The 13,109-nt window shown below is 57.3% G+C and overlaps 7 protein-coding genes across 7 annotated transcripts in view; 4 read left to right on the top strand and 3 right to left on the bottom strand.

Moving 5' to 3' along the window:
* CCM_05743 (NADH dehydrogenase, FAD-containing subunit) overlaps window positions 1–647 on the bottom strand; it is a gene marked incomplete at both ends in the record, with an annotated part of 1,210 nt that extends 563 nt beyond the window's left edge. The window contains one exon of the mRNA XM_006670887.1: window positions 3–647. Coding sequence (XP_006670950.1) covers window positions 3–647 — 645 coding nt within the window. The remainder of the gene's footprint in view (window positions 1–2) is intronic.
* A 549-nt stretch (window positions 648–1,196) lies between these two features.
* CCM_05742 (C6 zinc finger domain protein) lies at window positions 1,197–3,143 on the top strand (the record flags this gene model as incomplete). Its single annotated transcript, XM_006670886.1, has 3 exons — window positions 1,197–2,126; window positions 2,191–2,480; window positions 2,540–3,143. 3 exons carry the CDS (start codon window positions 1,197–1,199, stop codon window positions 3,141–3,143), a joined length of 1,824 nt encoding a protein of 607 aa, XP_006670949.1.
* A 143-nt stretch (window positions 3,144–3,286) lies between these two features.
* On the bottom strand, window positions 3,287–3,751 carry CCM_05741 (uncharacterized protein; the record flags this gene model as incomplete). The annotated part of the gene is made up of 1 exon (XM_006670885.1): window positions 3,287–3,751. The coding sequence occupies one exon, from the start codon at window positions 3,749–3,751 to the stop codon at window positions 3,287–3,289; it is 465 nt and encodes a 154-aa protein (XP_006670948.1).
* Window positions 3,752–5,723: 1,972 nt separating this feature from the next.
* Window positions 5,724–7,214, top strand: CCM_05740 (alpha-N-arabinofuranosidase precursor, putative; the record flags this gene model as incomplete). The annotated part of the gene is made up of 1 exon (XM_006670884.1): window positions 5,724–7,214. One exon carries the CDS (start codon window positions 5,724–5,726, stop codon window positions 7,212–7,214), a length of 1,491 nt encoding a protein of 496 aa, XP_006670947.1.
* Window positions 7,215–7,478: 264 nt separating this feature from the next.
* On the bottom strand, window positions 7,479–8,867 carry CCM_05739 (uncharacterized protein; the record flags this gene model as incomplete). Its single annotated transcript, XM_006670883.1, has 5 exons — window positions 7,479–7,631; window positions 7,727–8,268; window positions 8,330–8,340; window positions 8,393–8,668; window positions 8,854–8,867. The coding sequence occupies 5 exons, from the start codon at window positions 8,865–8,867 to the stop codon at window positions 7,479–7,481; spliced, it is 996 nt and encodes a 331-aa protein (XP_006670946.1).
* A 593-nt stretch (window positions 8,868–9,460) lies between these two features.
* Window positions 9,461–10,795, top strand: CCM_05738 (epoxide hydrolase 1; the record flags this gene model as incomplete). Its single annotated transcript, XM_006670882.1, has 3 exons — window positions 9,461–9,785; window positions 9,844–10,041; window positions 10,098–10,795. The coding sequence occupies 3 exons, from the start codon at window positions 9,461–9,463 to the stop codon at window positions 10,793–10,795; spliced, it is 1,221 nt and encodes a 406-aa protein (XP_006670945.1).
* A 533-nt stretch (window positions 10,796–11,328) lies between these two features.
* On the top strand, window positions 11,329–12,280 carry CCM_05737 (uncharacterized protein; the record flags this gene model as incomplete). The annotated part of the gene is made up of 2 exons (XM_006670881.1): window positions 11,329–11,383; window positions 11,523–12,280. The coding sequence occupies 2 exons, from the start codon at window positions 11,329–11,331 to the stop codon at window positions 12,278–12,280; spliced, it is 813 nt and encodes a 270-aa protein (XP_006670944.1).
* Between the last annotated feature and the right edge of the window lie 829 nt (window positions 12,281–13,109).

Raw genomic sequence — 13,109 nt, 5'->3', positions numbered from 1 at the left:
ACGCGGAGCGCCGCGAGGGCCGCGGCGATGGCCGGCCGCGGACCCGCGCCGAGCTGCGCGCCGACCGCGTCGGAGGGGTCGACGAGGATGATGCGCATGTGGCGGCCGAGCCGCGCGGGCAGCTCCGTGGCGAGCTCGATGCCGGTGAAGCCGGCGCCGCACACGACGACGGTGTCGCGGGCGGCGCTTGGCGGCAAGCTCGCGAGGGACTTGAGGTGGGCGTCGAGCGTTGCGGCGGACGCCAGCGAGTCAATGTCAAACGCGTGCGCGGAGAGCCCCTGCACGCCCTCGGGCCGGACGACGGAGCTGCCGGCGGCCAGCACCAGCCGGTCGTAGCTGAGGGTGGCTGTGGCGACGCCGGCCGTGTCAGAGGCGTAGGTGATGGTGCTGCTGGACGGGTCGATGGCGTGCACGATGCCCTCGAGGAACTGGATGCCCGTGGCGTGCAGCAGCGGCGCAATGTCGTGCGCCATGGCGGACGGGTTGGCTTCATAGAGTCGCGGCCGCACTACCAGGGACGGCTTGGGGGCGATGACGACGACGTGCACGTCGTTTTGCTTGTTGCGGAGCTGGATGAGGCGCTGTGCGGACAGGGCGCTCCATAGACCGGCGAATCCTGCCCCGATGATGAGGATACGTTCCGGCATCTTGGACGGGATTGTGGTACTTTATAGGCTGAAGTGGTGAAGAAGATCTGTTGGTGAGACTGAAGAGAGTGTCGTGGCTAGGGATATTTATACATGGATGCCGGGAAAGTAAATCGCCTATCCCACAATGCCGGGTCGTCCAGTTTCAGAAACTCCGTGCTCAATAGCCAAGTGACTCTATACTAGCCCACGGGATCTACCCGTAGTGGCGGGTGGCCGAATGATGCCACTACCACCGGCGGGAGACGAAATGCTGTGCCCTTGAGCTACATACCCGACTTGCTCTGTAACCCGGGTACATGGATTCGTTGTTCCGTCTTGCCATATCACGCTCACTTTTCCCTCCACTACTGTGTCATGACGCCAACAGAAATACCGTTGATGGGCTTATTGGTCGTGCGGGCGGATAGTTACCCGAATACCCGCATACCCGACATGGCGGCACGCCTTCCGACGACCCACCGCATAGCCTTGAGCCGTCGGGCAACTCTTTTTCATCGTGCTTCTACATAGCACTAGTTGCGCCATCTTCCATCGCAGCTTGGAGCAATGTCGCAGGTACGGAAGCAAGTCTTGACACGCTCCTCATTGGCCTGTCTCTCCTGTCGCTCGCGCCATCAGAAATGCGACGCCAAGAAGCCGCAGTGTACGCGCTGCAGCGAGGCGGACCGGCCGTGCCAGTACACGAGGTCTCGCCGCGGCGGCAACGGTGCACGGGAAGACGTGGCGCATCATCATCGCCCATCGCCAAACACGCCAGATCAACTCGAGGAGTACATATCCGCCCTCATTACCCCGCCGGCGACGGAGGGACTGCCGCCGACCAGCGTCTTGTCTTATACGTCGCCCGCTCAGGTCTCGCCTCGCCTCGGCTCACCGCCGCTCGATGGCGGAGAAGCGCGCGTGAGAAGAAGCTCCATCCAGAACCAGTGTGAATTCGGCAAAGACGCGCTCATAGAAGCGTACTACCAGACCTTTCACAAGCTCCACCCCGTGGTCCTGCCTCGTCGCTACCTGCTCGCTTTCCTCGGCGACGCCAGCTGGCGGCCCCGACTGGAGCCGCTCGCCGCCATTCTCCGGCTGATCGGGCATCTGTACCTTCACCACGAGTGGTCCTCCACGCTGCAGAACGAGGCAGAGAGCGGAATGCAGCGGCTGGCCAAGACGGACCCGATCCGCGTCCAGTGCCATTTGCTCTACTCGGCCGCGCTGTTCTGGCAGGACCAAAAGGCCAAATCGCAGACGGAGATGGGGAAAGCCGTGGAACGTGCCTTGGAGCTCAAACTGTGGCAGAGAGAGTTTGCGGCGACGCACAGCGACCAGGATGCAGTGCTGGCCGAGTGCTGGCGGCGGACCTGGTGGATGGTGTATTTGTTTGATGCGTTCTATGCCGGAACGCTGGGGACGACGGGGTTTTCAGTCGTCGCCGTGGAATCGACGGTGGACTTGCCCTGCGATGAAGCAAAGTATGAATCAGGTGTACGTTGGTGGCCCCGATTCCGTCAACATACTGCCGTGGGCGGCTAATTTTCATCCTCTCTAGAACATCCCGCAATCAAGAACAATACGGGAATGGGACTGCCGAGAGTTTGACCAAGAAGAAAAGCCGTTTTCCTCGTTTGCCCATCTCATCGGCGCGGTCCGGTGCGCGACGCTCGCAAAAGAGGCCTCATTGAAGCGCGATCCGCGCAAGAACCCCGACGACGTGCTTCATGTCGTCGATTCCATCCTCGACAGCTGGATGCTCCTGCTACCAAAGTCCAAGAAACAAGTCATGATGCGCAACGGCGATATCGACGAGCTGCTATTCCAAGCGCACAATCTCATCCATGTGTACGAACCCCCCCCCTTCCTCCCCTTCCCCCCATCCAACCCGTGCTCATATACAGCAGCGTAATGATCGGGTACCACCGCCCCCTCTCCGATCTCAAGTTCAACGCCGTCGAGGACATTTCCAGCTGCGCGCGCAACCCGGCGCCGGACACGCCGACGCCGGAGCACATCAACGTGCACACGGTGCGGGTGCTGCGCTGCGTCGAGGCGCAGATCCGGCTGCTCGCGCTGCCGTCGCGGCCGTTTGACCGCACGCCGTTTTGCACGTGCATGATTAGCGAGGGCACGCTGGCGCTGCTGTCGGCGTGCAAGTTTTTGCTGCGCGGCGACGAGCTCGCCGTCGCGCGCGACCAGATCCGGCTCACGATTGGCTGCCTGAAGCACCTCGGCCATCTGTGGCCGCGCATCGCCCGCAACGTCGCGCAGATTCAGACCATTGCAAAGCACGTGCTGGGCATGGAGGCGGCGCAGGTCGCGGCAAAGGACGTGGCGGGCTCGGCCACGTCGGTCGAGGACGGCGACAGCAGTGTGGCCCAGGGGACGAGCTCGTCGAGTAGTGATGTCTTTACGGCGATGAGGGATTTTGAGGACATTTGTGGATGGTATGATATTGGCGAGATGGATCCGGTGTTGTCATTCTGGCCAGCGGATCAAGGGACTTGATGCAGTGGAAGCATGCTTTTGCCTCCCACTTTGTCAAGATGACTTGAAGTTGAGACTGCTGCCGCAGGAGCATGCGTTTTTTCCTCTCACATTATCAAAACTCGCCTACGTACATCGCAAAAGCGATCCATCAGACACTACTACTACACATATTCCCTGGAAACAATGGCCATTTGCCTGCACTTTGCCACATCCCACAGCCGCGGCGCTTCCACCACCATGCGGCCCGTCTCCTTCACTTGCCTTTGCCCCTCCCAATTGACCCACGCGTACCAGACCTCGACCGACCCCGACGTTTTGTTGACGTCTCCCATCTTGGCTCGGCCGCCCCTGTCTGCCGGCGTGTACGGGATCAGGCTCTGGCACGGGGTCCAGTCGCCGCCAAACGCGAGCCCGGTGCAGCGCGCGTCAAAGTCGCGCGTGCCCGGGGCGCTGTACGGATCGCTGGTGATTTTGAGCTCCCCGTTGATGTAGAACTCTAGGTTGCAGCCGCCTTTTCCGCAGTTCTGCTTGAGCCGCTGGACGTTCCACACGCCGGGCGTCTCGGCGCCGGCAACGAGAGCGGTGGGCGCCGCGAGCAGCGCCAGGGAGAGAAGGAACAAAGACATTGTTGATGAAATGATATGGGTAGAGTTTTTTTTTTGGTTTGGGGGAAGAAAGCTGAGTATTCGAGATATTATCTGGCCAGCGGAATGCATCTCGGAGTGCCGAGTCCGAACAGCCTGTCGTCCTCGGGGTTAGAATCAATATTTGATGCAATGCACAGTCATCGTGCAGTGAGAATAACGCGTACTACATGAGGCAGTATCTAATATATCCACTCTATCGTGAAATATTGATTTTATATGCCAAGACTGCCGGGGGCTGCTCGTGTGATACTGCAGCTCTGAAGCCCTTACTTGCCTTATTACTGACGGATCAAATGGTGTCCTTGTAGACCTATAGCCAGGAATTCCTCTACTTTACTTCATTCGAGAACCGCCTCATATCTGTTGGAATAAAGTTGGAAACCAAGCTTTTAAGAGAGTCTTCGTAGAGAGGGGAGCCTGGGTGACTAATGAGTACACGCAGCAGCAGATGTTTGAGTTACTATAGTGATCTTAACCAATTTCTTCCCGCTTTGCCTCATACACTTTCGAAATACTATATTGTCTGATGTTTTCTTTTGCCACATTTTCTCTCGCTATCTTGTCTAACGTATAGTTTCTCTTGCGCACATTACAGGGTACCGAAAGTAGTGTTCTGCCTTGCCTACCCCCCCTACTATTTCAGCAATGCCTAAATTACTAAAGGTATCGAAATTCAGGCTGCTAGTGTTTCTTCATGCAGATGGGGTGATATCGACCAGAAACACCCGCTACTGAGACATGACTCTGCAAGGTTCGACCAGGCATGATGGATTCCTGCATGGCCGTTGCACGACATTTATGCACATCTTAACAGCCAAGTGAACAGTAGCAACCATATTTGCAGGAGTCAACCACTCGTTGTCTTTTCTTTTCTTTCATCTTTTTCATTTTAATTACCAGCTAATAGTTACCGGCCTGGTTCGATTAGTTATAATTATTCCCTTCAACTGGCTGAGCTAGTTCGTCTGAAACGCGGGGTAGCTGACAACAGGTGAACCAAGTCGGATGTTACATGGGCAGAAGTAAGACCGAAAACGCGGCATCGGCAATGTAATAGTGCCTCTCGGGACGTTTTCTAAGCACATTTGTGGAGCTATTGATGGTGTTCCTTACCCGTCTTTTGCTTGTCCACTGTCTTGTCTGGTTGAGCAGTTTGAGTAACCAAGCCTTGGAAACTATTGTTCCAACGCTGGTCGGCAGCTGACTGGAAAAGACAATGAAACTGAAGCAAAGGTTGGCTCCCTTAAATTCCATCTTCTTAGATCCAACGACGAGCGAACTCGCACGACTTTCCGCAGTCTCCGGCGCAGCAGTCAAGGCAGTTGCCGATTGACTCCCAATAGCCTCACATAAAGAGCTCAACTAGTTACGGCCCCAGTCCGAACGTTTCTCCAGCGTAATCCTCCCATGTAGACTTTTGGACCGGGTAGAATTCATTCAACTGTTCATTCGCACCCTTCTTTGAGGGAATGTGACAAGGTTGTAGCCGCCCTCCCATGGCGACAAAGAAAACCACCCCCCACGGGCCTTTCTCGGCCCCGGGCGGCGACGGTGTCATTCGGGACATCACCAAGACATCCGCCACGGTAAGGACCGCTTTGGCAGCGTTACACTCCATGCCTACCTTGAACAAAATACCATCACGAGCAGGACTAGTGCGGCATCTCTTGCAGCGCACTGGCGTCGGCATCGCGTGGATACCACATGTCGGCGTCGCATGAGCAGCACATATCGGCAGCACATGAGCAACCGCAGAAGCATGACCGGCCACAATGAACTTTCTCCTAAGCCCGGATCCCAGTACGGTCAAGGCATAATTCCTGGGCGGCTAGGAGGAAGCGATACGCCTATAAATTGGCCCCATCTCTGCCGATGCTGTTTCAGGATTCAAAACCAGTAGAGTCGCAGCTTTCTCGTCAGCGTCTCCAGAGTTTTCCCATTCACACCAGACATGTTTTCAAGACCTCGCGCCGGCCTGCTGGCTCTCGCGCTTGCAGCCGCCCCGTGCGTGGTCCGCGCCGGCCCCTGCGACATCTACCAGGCCGGCGGCGCGCCGTGCGTCGCGGCGCACAGCACAACCCGCGCCCTCTACGACGCCTTCCGCGGCGCGCTCTACCGCATCTCCCGCGACTCGGACGACGCCGCCATCGACATCCAGGCGCTGCAGTATGCCGGCGGCGTGGCCGACGCCGCCGCGCAGGACGCCTTTTGCGCCGGTACGACCTGCCTCATCACCACCATCTATGACCAGTCCGGCAAGGGCAACCACCTGACGCAGGCGCCGCCGGGAAGCGCCGGCCCTGGCCCGAATAAAAACGGCTACGACTGGCTGGCGAGCGCGACGGCGGCCCCGGTCACGCTCAACGGGCACAAGGCGTACGGCGTGTTCGTGTCCATCGGGACGGGCTACCGCAAGCTCGTCGGCGAGGGCACGGCGACGGGAGACGAGGCCGAGGGCATGTACGCTGTCTTTGACGGCACTCATTACAACGATGACTGCTGCTTCGACTATGGAAATGCCGAGACCAACAGCAAAGATACCGGCGACGGCCACATGGAGGCGCTCTACTGGGGAGGCCCAGAGAACAGTCCTTGGGTCCTTGCCGACCTGGAGAATGGGCTGTTCGCAACAGACAAGCGCGATCAGAGACTCAAGTCAAACATGACCTCGCGGTTTATCACGGCGATCCTCAAAGGAGAGCCCCGTCACTGGGCGCTGCGCGGCGGCGATGCCAACTCGCCCCAGCTCGCGACACTGTTCGATGGCGGCCGTCCCGAGGGCGCGTACCAGACAATGTCCAAAGAGGGATCCATTATTCTCGGCATCGGCGGGGACAACAGCAACCGCGCCCAGGGCACGTTTTACGAGGGCGTCATGACCTCGGGGTACCCATCCGACGACACGGAGAACAAGGTACAGGCCAACATTGCCGCTGCCAGCTACGCCGCCGCGCCACTGACCAGCGGCCCGCAGCTCACCGTCGGCTCGTCCATCTCCCTGCGCGCGACGACGGCTTGCTGCACGGGCAGCTACATTAGCCACGAGGGCGACGTCGTCAAGATTCGGGACGTGTCCTCGTCGAGCAGCGACATCCTGAAGCGCCAGTCGACCTGGATCGTGCGCGCCGGTCTGGGCAGCAAGGACTGCTTCTCCTTCGAGTCCACGGACACGCCGGGCAGCTTCATCCGCCATTACAGCTACGCGCTGCTCGTCAACCGCAAGGACGACAGCAAGACGTTTGCCGAGGACGCCACGTTTTGCCCCCAGGCTGGTCTGAACGGCAAGGGCAGCTCGATGCGCTCATGGAGCCAGCCCACGCGCTACTGGCGTCACTTCAACAGCAAAGTGTCCATTGCCAGCAATGGCGGTCCTTTTGTCGAAGACGCGAGGTACTTGTTCAACGATGACGCCAGCTACATCATTGCGGAAGGGTGGGCCTAGATGTCTGGACCGAGCCCCAGAATAGGGTTATATAGTAATTAAATCTGTTATCCAAAGAAGGAGAGAGGTGGTACAGTCTCCGCGAGTCGGGGCTGTTGGTCGGCAAAGAATGCCTGACAAGCACAAATTAACCTGTGAAGGTACACGGTTGATCCCGGTGCGGTGCGATAGCGCCAGACTGAATTCTCTCGAGAGTCGCAGTCTTATCAAGAGGTCTTGTCAAGGGCCGCTCGAATAGGCCCAGGGTACACAGCGCCACATCCGTTAGTCGATAGTCCCAACCCCAATACTCATGACACCTTTCAAGACATCTTCAACGATGGCTCGGTCGAACCCGCTATCCTGTATCTCGTTCACGGCTTGCGCCGCCGCTTTCAGCGGCCCCAGGTTGGCAACGTGGTCTTCGGTCTCGCATGCCTGTAGAAGGAGATAGCCCGTGAGTGTTGGCTCTCAGTTTCCAAGTAATTCGGCCCCAACAGCTGCCTCAGCTGCGGCTCACAGGCGTCTCGCACATGGCGGAACAGCTGCCAGCACCGGCGGTGCATCATCACGTACGGGAACGGGAACTCGACCGTTTCGGCCTGCAGCGCGTTGACCAGAAGGTCCATCATCACACTAAAAGAGACGCGGGGTTCGCCGCGGCCCGACTTGGAGAGCTTTGAACCACTTTCGAACTCGTGTCGCAGCTTCTTCTTCTCCCTTACCTTCTTCTCATCTTCAATCTGGCAGAGCAGGGTTTGGCCCGTTTCCTCGTCCGTCGAGGTTTCATATGCACACAGCTCAATGATGCGCTGAACCTCGTCAGCGGTAAGCAAGACAGTACTGTTGCTGGCGTTTTTCCAGATCGACTGGAGGAAAGCTCTAGCCGTGTTCATGTCGTCCATTAGCATCCATAGTGTCGTGATGGTATCTTCAAGGGACGTGGATATTTCCGCAACATAGTCGACCGGGTCGGCATCGGGTTTTGTTGGCCTCTGGATATCTGGAGCAGCTAAAAACGCAGCAGACGGCTGGTAAATGTCGAGACCGGCGAATCGGTTCGGCAGGGTATCATCTTGGAGTGAGGATCTGTCGTCGCCAGGTGGTGTCATGAGCGACGTCAAGATGGCTCTTACATGTTTCAGCACTGCTGATAAGTTAGATTTGGTTGTTTGAGCATGATGCCCCGGGTATCTTACCATACAAAATTCTCGTGCTTTGCATCGGCGGCTAGGTCAGGACCAGAGCCATGCTCCGTGAGCTTGGCTCCGAAACCGGCACGTGCTGAAATGGCACGGTTCAGTGTCGATTGAAACAACAGAGGCACGGCGATGGTCTTTTCGAGAATGTATCGGGCGAGTACGGTGAAGCCGCGAATGCGAATGACATATTTGGTAGGGAGGGCAGTGGCGGGCTCGCTAGGGGCCAGTTTTGCTTGCTTGCGCGCCTTCCCTTTGAGACGACCACCGCCAGTGCTGGCCGGGGCAGGCGCAGCCGACAAGTTGCCTGTTTTGAAGCCCGCTGCCTTTGCAATTGACGCAAGCCAGGATGCGATGGCGTCTGTGTCTTTTTTGAATAAGCCTGTCAGGTGTGATGGAAGATGATGTATGTTGGAAGATGCGGGCTAGCTAGAGAGATGCACAGGAGGGGGTGGTCTCACATGGCCTCCAACATGTTTTCTCCATCTGACATATTTCTTAGCCATGTCACGATGAATATGGGGTATCTCTGGCATATTTTAAAGGCATTTCCAACATGCATTTTCTATCATGACATGCCTTCAAAATATTTTATTCTATAAAAATCCCCCAGAGGTCATGTCAGAAAACACCTCCCACCCAGGCAACCGGGTAGGTACCCGGGCAGCTCGGTACTGTCCTGTGTATATTTGCGGGGTACGCCAAAAGAGTTTAGCGAGCACTGCTTCAAAATACTGATAACTCTGACATTCAGAGTCAATGTTGGAGTGGTAGCCTATCAACCAGGGGACAAATGCTATGCTGCGTGGATTGCCTTTTATTTTGAACTTGAATACGCCACCGCCTTTTACGATTTCTTTCGCCATTCGTCGCTACAGAGACTCCGCCTGCTTGTTGTTGCGTGGCAACGTGGTAGCTGTTGGCAACTTGCCGGATCGAATGCCGAGACGATGACAAATGCTGGCGATTGTATGTATGCTGCCATATGGCCACATAGACGGCTATAAATCATGTCGTCGCAAATCACATAGCCTACCTCATTGAATCAAGCGCTCCTCGAAACAGAAAATGCCCGACGACATCTCACCCTTCCAGATCGCTGTCCCAGACGCCGCCATCGCGCAGCTGTGGGCCAAGCTCGCAGCCGCCTCGTTTGCCGACCGGGTCGAGTTCTCCGACGACGGCAACTACGGCGCGCCGCTGAGCGACGTGCAGCGCCTCGCCCAGCGATGGGGAGACGGCTTCGACTGGCGCGCGCAGGAAGCTGCCCTGAACAAGCTGCCGCAGTTCACGACGCCCGTCGAGGTCGACGGCTTCGGCACGCTCAACATTCACTTTCTACATCAGCGGAGCAGCAATGCCAACAGCATCCCGCTGCTGTTTGTACACGGGTGTTCGTCTTCGAGAACAGCACGAACAGAGTCAACGGGTGGTTGGCTAACGCGTAGCAGGGCCCGGCAGCTTTCTGGAAGTTGTCAAGCTTCTCCCGCTGCTTACCTCGTCGGAAAGCAGTCCGTCTTTCCACATCGTCGCGCCCTCGTTGCCAAACTTTGGCTTCTCAGATGTCGTAACGAAGCCGGGTTTCAGCATCACGCAATATGCTGAAACGGTGCACAAGTTGATGGTCAAGCTGGGATACACAGAATATGGTATGTCGCCACCCAAAGTCTTCGCACACCACCACTAACAGAGGCTTGACGAAAAGTCACGCAAGGCGGCGACTGGGGCTTCATGATTACCCGACTCGTCGGAGCCAACTATCCCGACCACTGCCTCGCCTCGCACGTCAACTTTGTTCGCATCCACAACCCACCAACCTTTTCCCAGTCGCCGCTCCTCTACCTCCAGAGCGCGCTCACGCCCTACACCTCCGCGGACAAGGCCGGCCTCGCCCGCTCCGCCTGGTTCCGCACCGAGGGCTTCGGCTACAACGCGACGCAGAGCACCAAGCCGTCGACGCTCGGCTTCGCCCTCGCCGACTCCCCGGTCGCGCTGCTCGCCTGGATCTACGAGAAGCTGCGCGACTGGACCGACGACTACGCCTGGGCCGACGACGAGATCCTGACCTGGGTCTCGCTGTACCAGTTTTCCCGCGCGGGGCCCGCCGCCAGCGTGCGCATCTACTACGAGACCAAGCACGCGGCCGCCGACGAGTACGCGCAGGGCCTCTGCTACGTGCCCCGCGTTAAGCTCGGCGTGTCGCTCTTCCCGCGCGACGTCGTGGTGCCGCCGCAGCGCTGGGCGCACAGTCTGGGGCCGGTGGTATTTGCGGCCGTCCACGACAAAGGCGGGCATTTTGCGGCGCACGAGCGGCCGGAGCAGCTCGCGCTGGATTTGCGGTCCATGTTTGGCGCGGCCGGTGGTGCAGGCGATGTTGCGAAACGCTTCGATCCTGTACTGTAGATTTGACGAGGGACTCGGCTTCCTCTCACTTGCACGACCGACTCGACCCCGGGGCTGCACGCTCAGCGAGCTGGGCTCACCAGGCCGGAACGTACAAGTGCGCCCGGATACTCTTTGTCACCTCAAGTCGTGAAGCGCTATTGTCTTAGTCATGAATTAGTCGATGGAGATGTTACGGGGCAGAGTGTGCTTCATATTATCACTAAAAATACGCTTCTTTGGTAGAAAAACGAGGCTCGGATCTCGATGTGCTGCAATCCATCGGGTGTGGCTGGGGCCCGGGGTTACCTTGATTCGGCAACCGGCCGACCCAGTGGGTGCACGAGCGGAGCCGCCCCCAGCCTTGTCCGGTCTTTTATTTCCGTAGATGGAAGCCTGTGCTGACTTGTGACGTAGAGGTAACACGCCAATGTCCATTAGATGGCAGAATACGGTACTCGATCCATGATCGACTCGTAAAGGGGAATTGCATTGGAGGTTTCAGCGTGAAGTGGTCTGACCAGAAAGCTTCATAGGGCTGAGAGAAACTCGGCATGTATATTACGCGGAAACTTCCGTCAGCTGGCTGGACAGACATGTACCTGGCCGGTACGCCAGTTTAGGATTTCTTCTCCACGACAAGGTGATCTATTTCTGAGCCGAATAAGCACTAGTCTCACCAATACTTTGTGAGTCGGCGGATAAATCGATGAGAAGCAGAGCCCTCGTCAGAAGCCGTACGTCATAGACTACAATCCCACAAAGACCACCATCTATAAAATCCAGCGCATCACCGCAAGCAACAGCAACAGTCCTCTCGTCACCTCCCTCAAGCTTCCTCCAAAACACCCTCCAACCATGCAGCTCACCCCCTCCCTCCTCTGCCTCGCGGCGTGCGGCCTCGGTACCGTCTCCCTCGTCGCCGCCGACGCGCACGCCGACACGCGCTACGGCACCAAGCACTGGATCGGCGCCTTCTGGGACCCTGACAGCTGCGGCAAGGGCAACTACGAGAAGTGCTACCCCAAGAAGGAGGACACGCTGCGGCTGCTCTGGGACCAGTTCGACAAGGCCTTCGAGGACCTGTGCAAGGACGTGTCCTGCGAGGGCTCGTTCGACATCCACTTCCCCGGCGACGGCTGCGACTCCAAGCACACGGGGCCCAACAAGGCCTACGCGCTGCGGATCGAGGCCGAGTACACGCACGGCGACCGCGACGGCGTCAAGGAGGCCTACACCAACACCCTCCAGAAGCTCAACAAGCAGAGCACCGACTGCGGCTTCTTCTCCACGAATGGCGTCAACCAGATCAAGGTGGAAATCCCGACGGATATCAATATTGTGCGCGACACGGGGGATCATGGCCTCCGGTCGACGATGCACATCATGCTGGATACTGGTGGTGAGAGCGCGTGCGGACTGGTTAATGACATGTGGGGAGCGGTGGGCGGTTCGATCCCGGGCGGCGCCATCTTTGGTGCGATTCTCAAGGGAACCTGCAGATAAGGGCTGGAAATGGACAAAGTATGCGGATTACATACATACTAGACAGATCAGGGCGTGGCTACTTCTTTAAACCTTTGGTGTTTAGGGTAGTCTCGGGCGGCCGGGCTTCTGCGCGGTCAAACAGCGGGCACATAGGTGTAAGCAGCGGAAGCACTCTGCGTAGCTAGGTAAATTGCATATATAGAGGAGAAAAAGGAAAAAAGGAAAATGGAATAATAGCATCTCCGAATGAGCGCGAGCTGAACCACTGCTACCTTGGCCTCATGTCGAAACGGCATAAGCGGGGATTTTCGCGCTCTTGGTTGGACGAGCACAAATATCATTTGGAACTTGGCCAGTTCATGCAATTCTCACGGTTATATCATAATTGGAGGTGCTGAGCTGACGAGTAGGTCTCATCGGAAACATGTGCCACTGGAACAGTTCTCTATGTGCGCTCCAGGGCTCTCCACAGCCGGTAACATCTCGCATGGGTCGCCAATGATCAACACCAGCCCCAGCTTTCGTCATGTTCACATTTTATATGTATCTGGACTCTTCACAGTACCCAGTAGGCAGGAGCGGCCGAAATATGACGTGTTCTCAACCGTCAACCGAAGAGTGTGTGCGGCTTCATTGCATGTCCACAATCATGGTGCAGGAGGACACGGCTTGTCTGGAATGATCACCGGCAAAGCAGCGGGCTAGAACTTTTTTTTTTTGACCAAACACTTTATCTCATTCTTTGGTGAGCACATTTGGAACCTCGCGTACTTGAGGATAGAGTAGCCAGCGAGTTGTCGCGCAAGAGTCTGCTCGTTCACATGCTTTTTACTGCAGTCCACTTGTC

This window comes from Cordyceps militaris (assembly GCF_000225605.1).
Source record: "Cordyceps militaris CM01 unplaced genomic scaffold CCM_S00004, whole genome shotgun sequence".
Taxonomy (NCBI): domain Eukaryota; kingdom Fungi; phylum Ascomycota; class Sordariomycetes; order Hypocreales; family Cordycipitaceae; genus Cordyceps; species Cordyceps militaris.
The sequence above is the reverse complement of the archived record's forward strand: the minus strand, read 5'-3'. Positions and strand labels throughout refer to the sequence as shown.